The 15,916-nt window shown below is 46.9% G+C and overlaps 1 protein-coding gene across 4 annotated transcripts in view; it reads left to right on the top strand.

Annotated features, from left to right (window-relative positions):
* Positions 1-5,081: 5,081 nt before the first annotated feature.
* METTL15 (methyltransferase like 15) overlaps positions 5,082-15,916 on the top strand; it is a 164,235-nt gene continuing 153,400 nt past the window's right edge. The window contains exons 1-3 of one of the 4 annotated variants that reach the window (XM_029060553.1): positions 5,082-5,136; positions 13,508-13,698; positions 14,963-15,249. In XM_029060553.1, the coding sequence (XP_028916386.1) occupies positions 14,980-15,249 (270 nt within the window). In that variant the 5' untranslated portion in view covers positions 5,082-5,136; positions 13,508-13,698; positions 14,963-14,979. Of the gene's footprint in view, positions 5,137-12,100; positions 12,209-13,402; positions 13,699-14,962; positions 15,250-15,916 lie in introns of those variants that run through there. The other 3 variants (XM_007658427.3, XM_039911459.1, XM_039911458.1) reach the window with 3 other exon arrangements.

A 15,916-nucleotide genomic window follows, 5' to 3' on the forward strand; every position in this document is an offset into this window, starting at 1 on the left:
AGTTAATCCCCATTTTACAGATGAAGTCAGAGAAGTGAAGTGACTTGCCCACAGTCACACAGCTGACAAGCGGCAGAGCCGGGAGTCGAACTCATGACCTCGGATTCCCAAGCCCAGGCTCTTTCCACTGAGCCACGCTGCTTCCCCTATCAGACAGATGAATTGCTCTCCCCCACTTCAAAGCCTTATCGAAGGCACATCTCCTCCAGGAAGCCTTCCCTGACTGAGCCCTCCTCTCCTCTTCTCCCGCTCCCTTCTGCGCCGCTCAGACTTGCTCCTTCATCCATCCTCTCTACCTTCCCATGGCACGTACGTGACTATATTGTATATCTATCTATCTATCTAGATAGATATATATATCTGTAATTTATGTATTTATTTATCTACTTATTTATTTATGTCTGCCCATCTAAACTGAGCTCGTTGAGGGCATGGAATGTGTTCTGGGACACGTCCATCCCGCTGTCCTGGAACGCCCTCCCTCCTCACCTCCGCCAAACTAATTTTCTACCCTTTTTCAAAGCCCTACTGAGAGCTCACCTCCTCCAGGAGGCCTTCCCAGACTGAGCTTCCCCTTTTCCCTCTGCTGCCCCTCCACCCCCCCCCCCCCACCTCCCCTCAGCTAAGCCCTCTTTTCCTCCCTTTCCCTCTGCTCCTCCCCCTCTCCCTTCCCCTCCCCTCAGCACTGTGCTCATTTGTATATATTTTTATTACCCTATTTATTTTGTTAATGAGATGTACACCCCCTTAATTCTATTTATTGCTATTGTTTTAATGAGATATATATCCCCTTGATCCGTCAATGGGCAGGGACTGCCTCTATCTGTTGCCGATTTGTCCATTCCAAGCGCTTAGTACAGTGCTCTGCACATAGTAAGCTCTCAATAAATACTATTGAATGAATGAATGAAAGTTTGATGTTATATTGTACTCTCCCAAGCGCTTAGTACAGTGCTTTGCACACAGTAAACGCTCAATACATATTGAGCATTTATAATTATTATTATATGATAACATATATAATTATAATTTAACATATATAACATATATAATATGTAGAAAAATATAATATATGGTACAATATATCATATAATATAATTTGTAATATGATTATAATTATTAATCACCAGCGCTCAGAACAGCGCTTGGCACCTAGTAAGCGCTTAACAAATACCATCATTAATAATAATAATAAGGACAGCATGGTGTGGTGGATAGAGCACCGGCCTGGGAGTCAAAAGGTCATGGGTTCTAATCCCGGCTCCACCACTTGTCTGCTGTGTGACCTTGGGCAGTTCACTTCACTTCTCTGTGCTTCAGTGACCCCATCCATAAAATGGGGATGGAGACCGTGAGCCCCACGTGGGACAAGGGATGGTGTCCAACCTGATTTGCTTGCATCCACCCCAGTAGTTAGTACAGTCCCTGGCACATAATAAGCACTTAACAAATACCATTATTTTGTATTTTATTTCTTAAGGGAGAGGATTATAACCCTGCGGCTGTAACCCTGATTTTACTCCAAGGAACAGTGGGTGACACAAAGTTGTCTGTAGCAGCCTGGCTTAGTGGCAAGGGTATGGGCTTGGGAGTCAGAGGTCATGAGTTCTAATCCCGGTTCTAATTCCAGCTCTGCCACTTATCAGCTGTGTGACTTTGGGCAAGTCACTTAACTTCTCTGGGCCTCAGTGACTTCATCTGTAAAATAGGAATTATGACTGTGAGCCCCACGTGGGACACCCTGATTACCTTGCATCTACCCCAGCGCTTAGAAGAGTGCTTGTCACATAGTAAGGGCTTAAGAAATACCACCATTACTATTATTATTATTAGAACAGTGCTCGGCACATAGGAAGCGTTTAACAAATCCCGTTATTATTTTTATTATTATTATCCGGGAAAACGAGAGTTGTGATCCAGATGTGCCAGTCGGCTGGGTAGCATTCATTCATTCAATGCTACTTATTGAGCGCTTACTCCGTGCAGAGCACTGGACTAAGCGCTCGGAGTGGACAATTAGGAGAGAAAGACCATTCATTCATTCATGCAATAGTATTTATTGAGCGCTTATCATGTGCAGGACACCATCCTAAGCACTTGGAATGGACAATTCGGCCACAGATAGAGACAGTCCCTGTCTGATTCATTCACTCAATAGTATTTATTGAGCGCTTACTATGTGCAGAGCACGGTCCTTAGCGCTTGGAATGGACAATTCGTGCACAGGTAGAGACAGTCCCGGCCCGATTCATTCATTCAATAGTATTTATTGAGCGCTTATTATGTGCAGAGCACTGGACTAAGCGCTTGGAATGGATAATTTGGCCACAGATGATAGAGACAATCCCTGCCCATTGATGGGCTTGCTTTGCACATAATAAGCGCTTAAACAATATTTATTGAGCCCTTACTATGTGCAGAGCACTGTCCTAAGCGCTTGGAATGGATAATTTGGCCACAGATGATAGAGACAATCCCTGCCCATGTACGGGCTTGCTTTGCACATAGTAAGCGCTTAAACAACATTTATTGAACACTTACTATGTGCAGAGCACTGGACTAAGCACTTGGAATGGACAATTCGGCCACAGATGATAGAGACAATCCCTGCCCATTGATGGGCTTGCTTTGCACATAGATAGTAAGCGCTTAACCAATATTTCTTGAGCGCTTACTATGTGCAGAGCACTGTCCTAAGCGCTTGGAATGGACAATTCAGGCACAGGTAGAGACAGTCCCGGCCCGATTCATTCATTCAATAGTATTTATTGAATGCTTATATGTGCAGAGCACTGGACTAAGCGCTTGGAATGGATAATTTGGCCACAGATGATAGAGACAATCCCTGCCCATTGACGGGCTTGCTTTGCACATAGTAAGCGCTTAAACAATATTTATTGAGCGCTTAGTATGTGCAGAGCACTGTCCTAAGCACTTGGAATGGACAATTCAGGCACAGGTAGAGACAATCCCTGCCCATTGAGCGGCCTGCTTTGCACATAGATGTTAAGCGCTTAACCAATATTTATTGAGCGCTTAGTATGTGTAGAGCACTGTCCTAAGCGTTTGGAATGGACAATTCGGGCACAGGTAGAGACAGTCCAGGCCCGATTCATTCATTCAACAGTATTTATTGAGCACTTATTATGTGCAGAGCACTGGACTAAGCGCTTGGAATAGACAATTTGGCCACAGATGATAGAGACAATCCCTGCCCACTGACGGGCTTGCTTTGCACATAATAAGCGCTTAAACAATATTTATTGAGCGCTTACTATGTGCAGAGCACTGGACTAACCGCTTGGAATGCACAATTTGGCCACAGATAGAGACCGTCCCTGCACACTGACCTGCTCACAGTCTAGTCGGGGGAGACAGACAGACAAAATCAATAGCAATAAATAGAATCAAGGGGATGTACACCTCATTAACAAAATAAATAGGGTAATAAAGATATATAATAATAATAATGTTGGTATTTGCTAAGCGCTTACTATGTCCAGAGCACTGTTCTCAGCGCTGGGGGACACAAGGTGATCAGATTGTCCCACGTGAGGCTCCCAGTCTTCATCCCCATTTGACAGATGAGGCCACTGAGGCTCAGAGAAGTGAAGTGACTTGCCCACAGCCCCACAGCTGCCAAGTGGCAGAGCTGGGATGCAAATGGGCACAGTGATGAGGGGAAGGAGCAGAGGGAAGGGGGCTTAGCAGAGGGGAGGTGAAGAGGGGGCAGAGAGGCAGCAGAGGGAAAAAGGGTGGGCAAGTCCTTCACTTCTCTGGGCCTCAGTCACCTCATCTGTAAAATGGGGATGAACCATGAGCCTCATGTAGGACAACCTGATGACCCTGGATCTCCCCCAGCGCTTAGAACAGTGCTCTGCACATAGGAAGCGCTTAACGAATACCAACATTATTCACCTCTCTGGGCCTCAGTGACCTCATCTGTAAAATGGGGATGAACCGTGAGCCTCACGTAGGACAACCTGATGACCCTGGATCTCCCCCCAGCACTTAGAACAGTGCTCTGCACATAGGATGCGCTTATCAAATACCAACATTATTATTACTATTATTCTCTGGGCCTCAGTTCCCTCATCTGTCAAATGGGGATGAAGACTGGGAGCCTCACGAGGGACAACCTGATGACCCTGGATCTCCCCCAGCGCTTAGCACAGTGCACATAGGAAGCGCTGAACAAATACTACATTATTCATCTCTCTGGGCCTCAGTTCCCTCATCTGTCAAATGGGGGTGAAGCCTGGGAGCCCACGAGGGACCACCTGATGACCCTGGATCTCCCCCAGCGCTTAGCACAGTGCACATAGGAAGCGCTTAACAAGTACCAACATTATTCATCTCTCTGTGCCTCAGTTCCCTCATCTGTCAAATGGGGGTGAAGCCTGGGAGCCCACGAGGGACCACCTCATGACCCTGGATCTCCCCCAGCGCTTAGCACAGTGCACATAGGAAGTGCTGAACAAATACTACATTATTCATCTCTCTGGGCCTCAGTTCCCTCATCTGTCAAATGGGGGTGAAGCCTGGGAGCCCACGAGGGACCACCTCATGACCCTGGATCTCCCCCAGCGCTTAGCACAGTGCACATAGGAAGCGCTGAACAAATACTACATTATTCATCTCTCTGGGCCTCAGTTCCCTCATCTGTCAAATGGGGGTGAAGCCTGGGAGCCCACGAGGGACCACCTCATGACCCTGGATCTCCTCCAGCGCTTAGCACAGTGCACATAGGAAGCGCTGAACAAATACTACATTATTCATCTCTCTGGGCCTCAGTGGCCTCATCTGTCAAATGGGGATGAAGCCTGGGAGCCTCATGTAGGACCCCCTGAGGACCCTGGACCTCCCCCAGCGCTTAGAACAGTGCACATAGGAAGCGCTGACCAAATCCCAGCATTGTTAAAGGGAAGCTCAGGCTGGGAAGGCCTGGTCGGGGGCTGCGGGGAAGGGCGGAACTAAAGGGAAGGGGTGCGTGTTTCCGGGCCGGACGGAGGCGCCGGAAGGTCCGGCCGGCAAAGCGGCCCCCCAGTGGGCGACCGTTGGGCGCCTGGAGGGGAGGGGGGAGGGGCAGGGAGCAGAGGAGGCGCAGGCGCAGAAGGGACGGCGGCCGCGGCCCAGGTGAGGACCGGACCCCGCGCTTTCCCCTCCCCCCCCCCCGGCCCCCTCCCTGGGCCTCAGTGACCTCACCTGCAAAATGGGGGCAAGACTGGCAGCCTCACGGGGGACCACCTGATGACCCTGGAGCTCCCCCAGCGCTTAGCACAGTGCTTGGCACAGAGGGAGCCCTTAAATGATAATGATGTTGGGCTTTGTTCAGCGCTCCCGCTGGTGCAGAGCACTGTGCTAAGCGCTGGGGGGGATCCAGGGTCATCAAGGTGTCCCACGTGGGGCTCCCAGTCTTCATCCCCATTTGACAGATGAGGCCACTGAGGCCCAGAGAATAATAATAATAATAATGATGTTGGTATTTGCTAAGCGCTTCCTCTGTGCAGAGCACTGTGCTAAGCGCTGGGGGAGATCCAGGGTCATCAGGTGGGCCCACGGGAGGCTCCCAGTCTTCATCCCCATTTCAATAATAATAATAATGTTGGTATTTGTTAAGCACTTCCTATATGCAGAGCACTGTGCTAAGCGCCAGGGGAGATCCAGGGTCACCAGCTTGTCCCACGTGAGGCCCCCAGTCTTCATCCCCATTTGACAGATGAGGCCACTGAGGCCCAGAGAATAATAATAATGTTGGTATTTGTTAAGCGCTTCCTATGTGCAGAGCACTGTTCTAAGCACTGGGGAAGATCCAGGGTCATCAGGTGGTCCTACATGAGGCTCACGGTTCATCCCCATTTTACAGATGAGGTCACTGAGGCCCAGAGAGGTGAATAATGTTGGTATTTGTTAAGCGCTTCCTGTGTGCAGAGCACTGTTCTAAGCGCTGGGGGAGATCCAGGGTCATCAGGTGGTCCCATGTGAGGCTCACAGTCTTCAGCCCCATTTTAATAATAATGTTGGTAATTGTTAAGCACTTCCTATGTGCAGAGCGCTGTTCTAAGCACTGGGGGAGACACAGGGTCATCAGGATGTCCCTCGTGAGGCTCCCAGTCTTCATCCCCATTTTACAGATGAGGTCACTGAGGCACAGAGAAGTGAATAATGTTGGTATTTGTTAATAATGTTGGTATTTATTAAGCGCTTACTGTGTGCAAAGCACTGTTCTAAGCGCTGGAGTAGATACAGGGTAATCAGATTGTCCCACATGAGGCTCACAGTCTTAATCCCCATTTTGCAGATGAGGTCACTGAGGCACAGAGAAGTTAAGTGACTTGGCCACAGTCACACAGCCGACAAGCGGCGGAGCTGGGATTCGAACCCATGACCTCTGACTACCAAGCCCGGGCTCTTTCTACCGAGCCACGCTGCTTCTCTGACCTGTACCTCCCCCAGCGCTTAGAACAGTGCTCGGCACATAATAAGCACTTAACAAATGCCATCAACATGATTATTATTAATCATGTTAGTATTAAGCGCACCTGATAATAACAATGATCCTGTTGGTATTTGTTAAGCACTTACTATGTGCGGAGCACTGTTCTAAGCGCTGGGGGAGGTACAGGGTCATTAGGTTGTCCCATGTGAGGCTCCCAGTCTTCATCCCCATTTTGCAGACGAGGTCACTGAGGCACGGAGAAGTGAAGGGACTTGCCCACAGCCCCACAGCTGCCAAGTGGCAGGGTTGGGATTCGAACCCCTGACCTCCGACTCCCCAGCCCAGGCTCTTTCCACTGAGCCACGCTGCTTCAATAAGCGCTCAATAAATACAATTGAATGAATGACTTTGGGTAAGCCAATTAATAATGTTGGTATTTGTTAAGCGCTTACTGTGTGCCGAGCACTGTTCTGAGCGCTGGGGTAGACACAGGGGAATCAAGTTGTCCCACGTGGGGCTCACAGTCTTAATCCCCATTTTACAGATGAGGGAACTGAGGCACAGAGAAGTTAAGTGACTTGCCCACAGTCACACAGCTGACAAGTGGCTGAGCGGGGATTCGAACCCATGACCTCTGACTCCCAAGCCCGTGCTCTTTCCACTGAGCCATGCTGCTTGACCTCTCTGGGCCTCAGTTCCCTTATCTGGAAAATGGGGGTGAAGACTGTGAGCCACACGTGGGACAACCTGATGACCCTGGACTTCCCCCAGCGCTTAGAACAGTGCTCCGCACATAGTTAAGTGCTTAACAAATACCACCAGGATCATTGTTATTATTAGGTGCGCTTAATACTAACATGATTAATAATAATCATAATTATTTAATCATAATAATAATCATACTTCAAGTGAAGTGGCTCAGTGGAAAGAGCACGGGCTTTGGAGTCCGGGGTCATGGGTTCACATCCCAGCTCTGCCACTTGTCAGCTGGGTGAGTGTGGGCAAGTCACTTCACTTCTCTGGGCCTCAGTTACCTCATCTGGAAAATGGGGATTAAGACCGTGAGCCCCACGTGGGACAACCTCATTCCCTCGTGTCTACCCCAGCGCTTAGAACAGTGCTCTGCACATAGTAAGCGCTTAACAGACACCAACATTATTATTAAGTGACTTGCCCACAGTCACCCAGCTGACAAGTGGCAGGGCTGGGATTCGAACCCATGACCTCTGACTCCCAAGCCCGGGCTCTTTCCACTGAGCCACGCTGCTTCTATAAATCGGAAATGACTGATGGCCCTTAATAATAATAATAATAATAATAATAATAAGCGCTTATTCCCCTCTCAGGTCGCACCTGGAGAGTTTCCAGTACTCTACCAGTCTTGACTATGGGAGGGAGAGTCATACATAGGCCTACCCGATCCATTCTTCATTCAATCAGTTGTATTTATTGAGCGCCTACTGTGTGCAGAGCACTGGACTAAGTGCTTGGGAAGCGCAGTTCGGCAACAAATAAAGACGATCCCTGCCCACGATGGGCTCACATTCTAGAAAGGGGGGTGACAGGCATCAAAACAAGAAAACAGGCATCAGTAGCATCATTATCAATACATGGAATTATAGCTATATAGACGCATCGTTAATAACAATAAATAGAATTATAAATCTGTACATATATACACAAGTGCCGCGGGGCAGGGAGGGGGTAGAGAAAAGGGAGCGAGTGGGGATAAAGGGAGGGAGGAAGGGGGAGCGGAGGAAAAGGGGGGGCTCAGTCTGGGTAGTTTCGGGGGTCGCCAGCGAGAGGAAAAGCAATCTGCTACAAATCGCAACTCCCCTTTGCTGGGCAGCGGCGGCCTGGGAGAGAGTCGAGGGCGGGGACTCGAGTGTTCGGCGTGGAAGGAGTCAAGGGTAAACCACCTCTGGATTTTTACCAGGAAAACTCTACGGATCCACTACCGGCACAAGGGCAGATGGAGGGCGGGGCGTTCGGGAAGAGGATGGGTCCACGGCGTCGCGAGGGGTCAGAGACGGCGGCGTAAGACACAAGACGAGCGCTTATTATGCGCCGGGCACCGTTGGAAGCGCTGGGGTAGATCCAAGGTTATCGGGTTGGACGTATTCCTCCCGCAGCGGGCCCACAGTCTAGGTAGGAGGCGGGAGAGAGGTTAATCCCCATTGTACAGGCGAGGAAACCGAGGCACGGAGTAAGAAAGACTGTGAGCCCGTCGTTGGGCAGGGATGGTCTCTATCTGTTGCCCAATTGCCCATTCCAAGGGCTTAATACAGTGCTCTGCACACAGTAAGCGCTCAAAGCAGCGCGGCTCAGTGGAAAGAGCCTGGGCCTCGGAGTCAGAGGTCATGGGTTCGACTCCCGGCTCTGCCACTTGTCAGCTGTGTGACTGTGGGCGAGTCACTTCACTTCTCTGTGCCTCAGTTACCTCATCTGTAACCGTGAGCCTCACGTGGGACAACCCGATTACCCAGTATCTACCCCAGCTCTTAGAACGGTGCTCTGCACATAGTAAGCGCTTAACAAATGCCAACGTTATAAAAACGATTGAATGAATGAATGAACTAAGCGATGGTATTCGTTAAGCGCTTACTCTGTGCCAAGCACTGTGCCAAACACCCAAAACAAACCTGTTTAGTTGGAGCCGCCCAGGGCTGGCAGCTGCTGCGACTCTTCGCCGGGCACTTTGGTGGGTCCTGTACTTCGTGGCTGCCCCTCAGTCCGTCTCCCCCGATTAGACCGTAAGCCCGTCAGACGGCAGGGACTGTCTCTATCTGTTGCCGACTTGTTCATTCCAAGCGCTTAGTACAGTGCTCTGCACATAGTAAGCGCTCAAGAAATACTATTGAATGAATGAATGAATGGCCCCTGCTCACTAGGTGAGAAGACACTGGAGGGATAAGAATAATAATTGGTAAGTGTATACCTTGTGCCAAGCACTGTAGCTGCCCCTTGTCAGCTGTGTGACTGTGGGCAAGTCACTTCACTTCTCTGTGCCCTCATCTGTAAAATGGGGATGAAGACTGTGAGCCTGACGTGGGACAACCTCGTTCCCCTGTATCTACCCCAGCGCTTAGAACAGTGCTCTGCACGTAGTAAGTGCTTAACAAACACCAACATTATTATTATTGTTACAATATCTGCAAATCGGACACAATCCTGGGGACTCGCGGTCTAAAGGGGAGCGGAGGAAAGGTAGTGAATTCCCATTTTCAGATGAGAAAAATGGACGCACAAAAACATTAAAGTGACTTTTCCCAGGCGAGGAATAGGACAGTTTTCTCTCTTTGGAGCTACTCAAAAATGCCCAGGTAGAAGATAGATTTGATATCTAAAAATACAGTTCAGCACCGACCCACATCACCTTCAAAGCAGTAACCCGTTTTAAATCCCATGAGTGCAGCAGTTTTTTATGTTTACCTCCATATTTCTCTAATTTTAAATGCCGACTGGGTCGGTATGAAGCAGATAATTCGAAGAAGCGTAGTATAAGTTAATCACTTTTAGTTCCACCAGATGAAAAACAAGGTTAGAATCTCACTTGGAATGTTTAGTGCTGGGAGGGGGAAACGGATCATTGGTTCATTCAGTTGTACTTACTGAGCGCTTACTGTGTGCTGCTCAGCACTTGGGAGAAAACAATCCATCTTACATATTCCCTGCGCACAGTCTAGAGGGACTCTAAAGAAAAGACCCTTTTCTTCTATTTATCCTCTCTGTCCATCAAGATGTTGTCCTGAGTTGTGGACTAGTAAAGATTGATATATCTCCTAACCTATAAAAACTTCCATAACCTTTGGGAAAGTTCACTTCTCATTCATTTATTCAATCATAATGAGCGTTTACTTGTGCGCAGAGCACTGTACTAAATGCTTGGGAGAGTAGTCCCCTCCCCATCGCCCTGTCTCCCTTCTTCTGCTCTACCCCACTCCCTGCCCCACAGCACTTGTGTATATATGTACATATTTACTTGTCTATTTTATTAATGATGTGCGTATATAATTTATTTATATTGATGCCTGTCTACTTGATTTGTCATCTTTCTGCCCCGCTTCTAGACTGTGAGCTCGTTGTTGGGTAGGGATCGTCTCCATTTATTGCCAAATTGTAATTTCCAAGCGCTCAGTACAGTGGTCTGCACACCGTAAGTGCTCAATAAATACGATTGAATGAATGAATACAATATAACAGTAAAAAGATACATTCCCTGCCCACAAAGAACTTACTGTTTAGGGTAACTAGACATGTTACCCATCCTCACGGCATACAATCTCGTCAGGGAGACCATCCTAAAAATATAGGTAGGGAAAGCAACTGAGTACAAGATATGTACATAAATATATAGGTACACATATGTACCTATCTTGTACATTCCAAGTGGTTAGTACAGTGCTCTGCACATAGTAAACGCTCAGTAAATACTATTGAGTGAATGTGCCGTGGTGGCAAGGGATGGAATGAATACTCAAATCCGTGGATGATGTAGTAGGGAGGGAAAATTGGGACGGGGTTTATTTGCCTTTCTTTCAACAGTAATTAAAAAAAAAAAAGCTTTCTTTTGTGAGTCTACAGCACAGATGAGTAAGCTCCCAGAAAAAATGCACTGATGGAAACATTGTATTGTTGAAACCGTCCACATACGGTGTTCTGTTTGAGCCTCCTTCGGTTGCAAGATCTCCCAGTGGCCTTTGATTTCTGGGTATAACCAAGTGGTCCTTTTGGGCTTTGGAGAGGCAAAGCCTAGCCACACCAGGACCACTGAAAGTCACACGGCGGGTCAGTCTCAGGATTCCTACCGCTGGCTGAGGAGCTTGAGGATTCACAGTGAAAACCAAACAGTCTCTGCCTTCAGGCTGGGAATGGTTAATATTAAACCAGTCTCAGGGTCCCGTCAATCAGTGGCATTCACGGAGTGCTTACTGTGTGCAGAGCACTGTACCAGACGCTCAGGGGAGTACAATACAACAGTCGGTCAGCCCGTCGATTAGACCGTAAGCCTGCCAATGGGCAGGGATTGTCTCTGTCTGTTGCTGAATTGTACATTCCAAGCAATTAGTACAGTGCTTTGCTCATAGTAAGCGCTTAATAAATGCTATCGAATACGTTCCCTGCCCACAACAAGCTTTCAAATGATAGACGAGGGGATACGAAGGTAGAGAGGGCTGTCCCAGCTCCATCTCTCTCCAAATCCTTGCAGCTGAGAAGCAGCGTGGCTCAGTGGAAAGAACCTGGGCTTGGGAGTCAGAGGTCATGGGTTTGAATCCTGGCTCAGCCACTTGGCAGCAGTGTGACTGTGGGCAAGTCCCTTCACTTCTCTGTGCCTCAGTTCCCTCATCTGTAAAATGGGGATTAACTGTGAGCCTCACGTGGGACAACCTGATTACCCTGTATCTACCCCAGCACTTAGAACAGTGCTCTGTACATAGTAAGTGCTTAACAGATACCAACATCATCATCAGCTTCTCCTGAAGTGCCCATCCCAGTACGGAGACTCCCTGCTCAACGGGCATAGCAGGACAGGTGTTGATGATCAGAAACACCTGCACGGCATGTGTAATTTCTTTTAATGTCTGCCTCCCCACTCTAGACTGAAGCAAGTCAGTCTACCAACTCTATTGTGTTGTACTCTCCGCAGTGCTTAGCTCAGTGATCTACATAGAGTGAACACTGAATAAATACCGTCGCTTCGCTGATTGATTGAAACCAAGAATCTTTGCTGTGTTATTGTAGTTAATAGAGATGCCATTGAGAGTTGAGGTAAGTGCAGTAATGACAAGAGAACGTAGAGAACGTGGAGAAGGCTGGATTGAAGTGTTTGGCCATTTGGAAAATAGTTAAGGAAGGATTTCAGGAAATGTTTTCAACTCTGTTGTATTGTGTTCTACCAAGCGCTGACCACAGTGCTCTGCACATAGTAGGTTTTTGGGAAATTCATTCATTCAGTAGTATTTATTGAGCGCTTACTATGTGCAGAGCACTGTACTAAGTGCTTGGAATGTACAAATCAACAACAGTTAGAGGCAGTCCCTGCCCTTTGACGGGCTTACAGTCTAATCGGGGGAGACAGAGAGACAAGAACAGTAGCAATAAATAGAGTCAAGGGGAAGAACATCTCATTAAAACAATAGCAAATAAATAGAATCAGGGCGATGTCTCATTAAACAAAATAAATAGGGTGATGAAGATATATACAGTTGAGCGGGTGAGTACAGTGCTGAGGGGGTGGGAAGGGAGAGGGGGAGGAGCAGAGGGAAAGGGAGGAGAAGAGGGTTTAGCTGTGGAGAGGTGAAGGGGGCAGGTAGAGGGAGCAGAGGGAAAAAAGGGGGGAGCTCAGTCCGGGAAGCCCTCTTGGAGGAGGTGAGCTTTAAGTAGGGATTTGAAGAGGGGAGGGGAAGAGAATTAGATTGTCGGAGGTGGGGAGGGAGGGCATTTCAGGACTGCAGGAGGACGTGGCCCAGGGTTCGACGGCGGGATAGGCGAGGACGGGGGACGGTGAGGAGGTGGGCGGCAGAGGAGCGGACCGTGCGGGGTGGGCAGTGGAAAGAGAGAAGGGAGGAGAGGTAGGAAGGGGCAAGGTGATGGAGACCCTTGAAGCCTAGAGTGAGGAGTTTTGCCATTGATGATGAATTCCTATGCTCCTGGAATAGTATTAAGCACCCCGTGACTGGCTTGTGACCAATAGACTTTCAGCAATTCAAGTTGTAAATTAAATAAGGAATCTTGCAATATTTTCTGTTTTCCTTTTCAGACTTTCTAGATTGTTTTCCAACCTTGTTGGAAACATTCACCACTTGTCCGTTGTGTGACCTTGGAAAGTCACCCGACTTCCCTGAACCTCAGTTATCTCATCGGAAAAAAGGGGATTGAGACTGAGAGCCCCATGTGGGACATGGATTGTGTGGAACCTGATTTGCTGGTATCTACCCCAGCGTTTAGTACAGTGCCTCGTACATAGCCAGTGCTTAACGAATGCCATAAAGAATGTTTCCAGTAACAACCTCCTTTCCATCTGGTGTTCTTAATTTCTGCTTTAATCTTTGTTGTTTTAAACTTTAGGACCAAGAGCTTTAGTGACATTTTCTTTGAAGACCTTTGGTCACTTGGGAAGCTTTTGTCAACCAGTCAATCAATCCATGATATTTATTGACCGCTTCATGTGAACAGAGCACTGTATTAAGTACCTGGGAAGACTACAATACAACACAGTTGGTAGCCACGTTCCTTGCCGACAAGAAGCTTACTTCCAGGTAAAGGCTCGTTGTAAAACCCTGAGCTTTCACACGTTTGTTTTTGACTCATTGATCCTAACGTATTTTTATTATTCCGGTACTCGTTGAGCATTTACTGTACATCAAGCACTGTTCTAAGTGTGGGGGTAAATACAAGTTAATCAGGTCGGACACAGTCCGGATCCCCCTTGTTTTGATGTCTGTCTCCCCCATTCTAGTCTGTGAGCCCATTGTGGGCAGGGACTGTCTCTCTGTGTTGCTGAATTGTACTTTCCAAGTGCTTAGTACAGTGCTCTGCACACAGTAAGTATACAATTGAATGGATGAACAAGGTGCTCACAGTCTAAGTAGGTTGTGGAACCAGCATTGAATACCCATTTTATAGACAAGGGAACTCAGGCACAGAGGAGTGGAGTTAATTGCCCAAGGTCACACAGCAGGCATTTGGCTGAGCTGAAATTCGAACCCAAGTCCTCTGGCTCTCAAGTCTATGATTTTTCCACTGGGCACACAGCTGCTTCCTAAATCAACTTTCAAAAAATGATGAAGAACTTCATTCATGTAATGGTATCTGATTATATTAAACATTTTGGGGGGATGTCCATGTTGGAAAAATGTTCAGGAAGTTGTTTTTTCTAATATTTTTTGAGTGTATTTCTTCCCTTTTCCCAAGTGAATTTTCCCAAGATTATACTAATGGGCATTTTGTTTCTTCTGTAATTAGGCTATGGGGCAGAAATGTTAGTTGGAGCATTCCACCTGAGAACACCACCAGACCACCCTCCCTTCCATTCCCTTCCCTACCCTTCCTGGTCACAAAATTATCTTTCAAGGACCCCGATCTGGAGCACTTCCTTTCTTCTTTATTACCAGTTCTTTCTCTTGGAGCACCTGCCTTTTTATCATCCATCCTTGAACTTCATTAACATCAAAAATATGCTTCTGATAAATGAAGATGGAGTAATCAGTGTTCAAATCCCCCCAAGTATAAAATAATGTGCCAACAAAGCAGACTGGATTAAAACACATTTCAGATTCTTTTTGCGATTCTGTCAGGTTCCTCGCCTGTAATAAGAAATAGATGAGTCACCATCTTTTGTTTAGAAGCCACAATGATGAATCCTGTAATTGAACTTTTCCAGTTGTAATTTTTTAATGCTAATTTGAAGTATACATGAGGTTCTTAGAAACTTTTTAACTTTCTTTTTTTCCCCCAAAGACAATAAAAAATATTTCTTTAGAAAATAACTTCTAATATGCGTTGCCCATTTTTTTTTCCCAGATTGGCTGACCTTTAATATGTTGCACTCCCAGTGCTGGTGTAGAACTTACATAAAATGGCTTTCCGGCAATTTTGAACGCAACACATTTAATTTAAGGACCTTGGCCAGGAAAATACATTCATCAGAAGAAAGGAATAACGAACGTGAAGGCAGAGAACCAACGGAAATGTGTGGAGGTCAAGAGTTACATGATCCTCAAAATGCAGATTGTGAAGCTGTGAGACAATTACATGTACCGGTGATGGTCAATGAAGTTGTTAATTGTTTGGCACCCCAACAAGGACAGGTGAGTTCGTTAGTTCCTATTTCAAGCTGCCTTTTTATTATTTTTTTAAGAGGAGACTGATGTCAGTGGTCGTAATACATCATCGGTATATGAACCTTTACTGATGTATTTTAAAGTGTCGTTGAGAATTATCGGTTGATATTATTTTGGCAGTACTCAGGGTTCTGACGATGTGGAGAGATTTAGTGTGGGCAAAAGGAGTTTTGTTTTAATTCTTCAAAAAGTTGCACTTCCTATGTTTCCTGAATAGTCAAGGTCGTGGGCAGGAAACGTGTCTATCAACTCTGCTACACTGTGCTTTCCAAAGCGCTTAGTACAGGGCACTCTACGTAGAAAATGCTCAATAAATATGATCGACTGATCATCCTTATTCTCATCACCCATCTTCATCTGCCAGGTAATGTTAGGTACATCGTCTTGATTTAATTTATTGCCACATTTAGGGAATCTTTTCTTTCAGGATCCTCCTAGGTGACCAGGAAATGTACCTAGCACCTGTTGATAAATGCATTAACTGGATAGAAATAATGATAATGGCATTTGTTTAGCATTTACTATGTTCCAAGCACTTTTCTAAGCTTTGGGGTAGATACAAGATAATTAGACTGGACACAATCCCTGCCCCTCACGGGGTTTACGGTCAAAGTAGGAGGGAGAACAGGTCAAT

The sequence above is a fragment of the Ornithorhynchus anatinus genome, chromosome 3 (assembly GCF_004115215.2).
Source record: "Ornithorhynchus anatinus isolate Pmale09 chromosome 3, mOrnAna1.pri.v4, whole genome shotgun sequence".
Lineage (NCBI taxonomy): Eukaryota > Metazoa > Chordata > Mammalia > Monotremata > Ornithorhynchidae > Ornithorhynchus > Ornithorhynchus anatinus.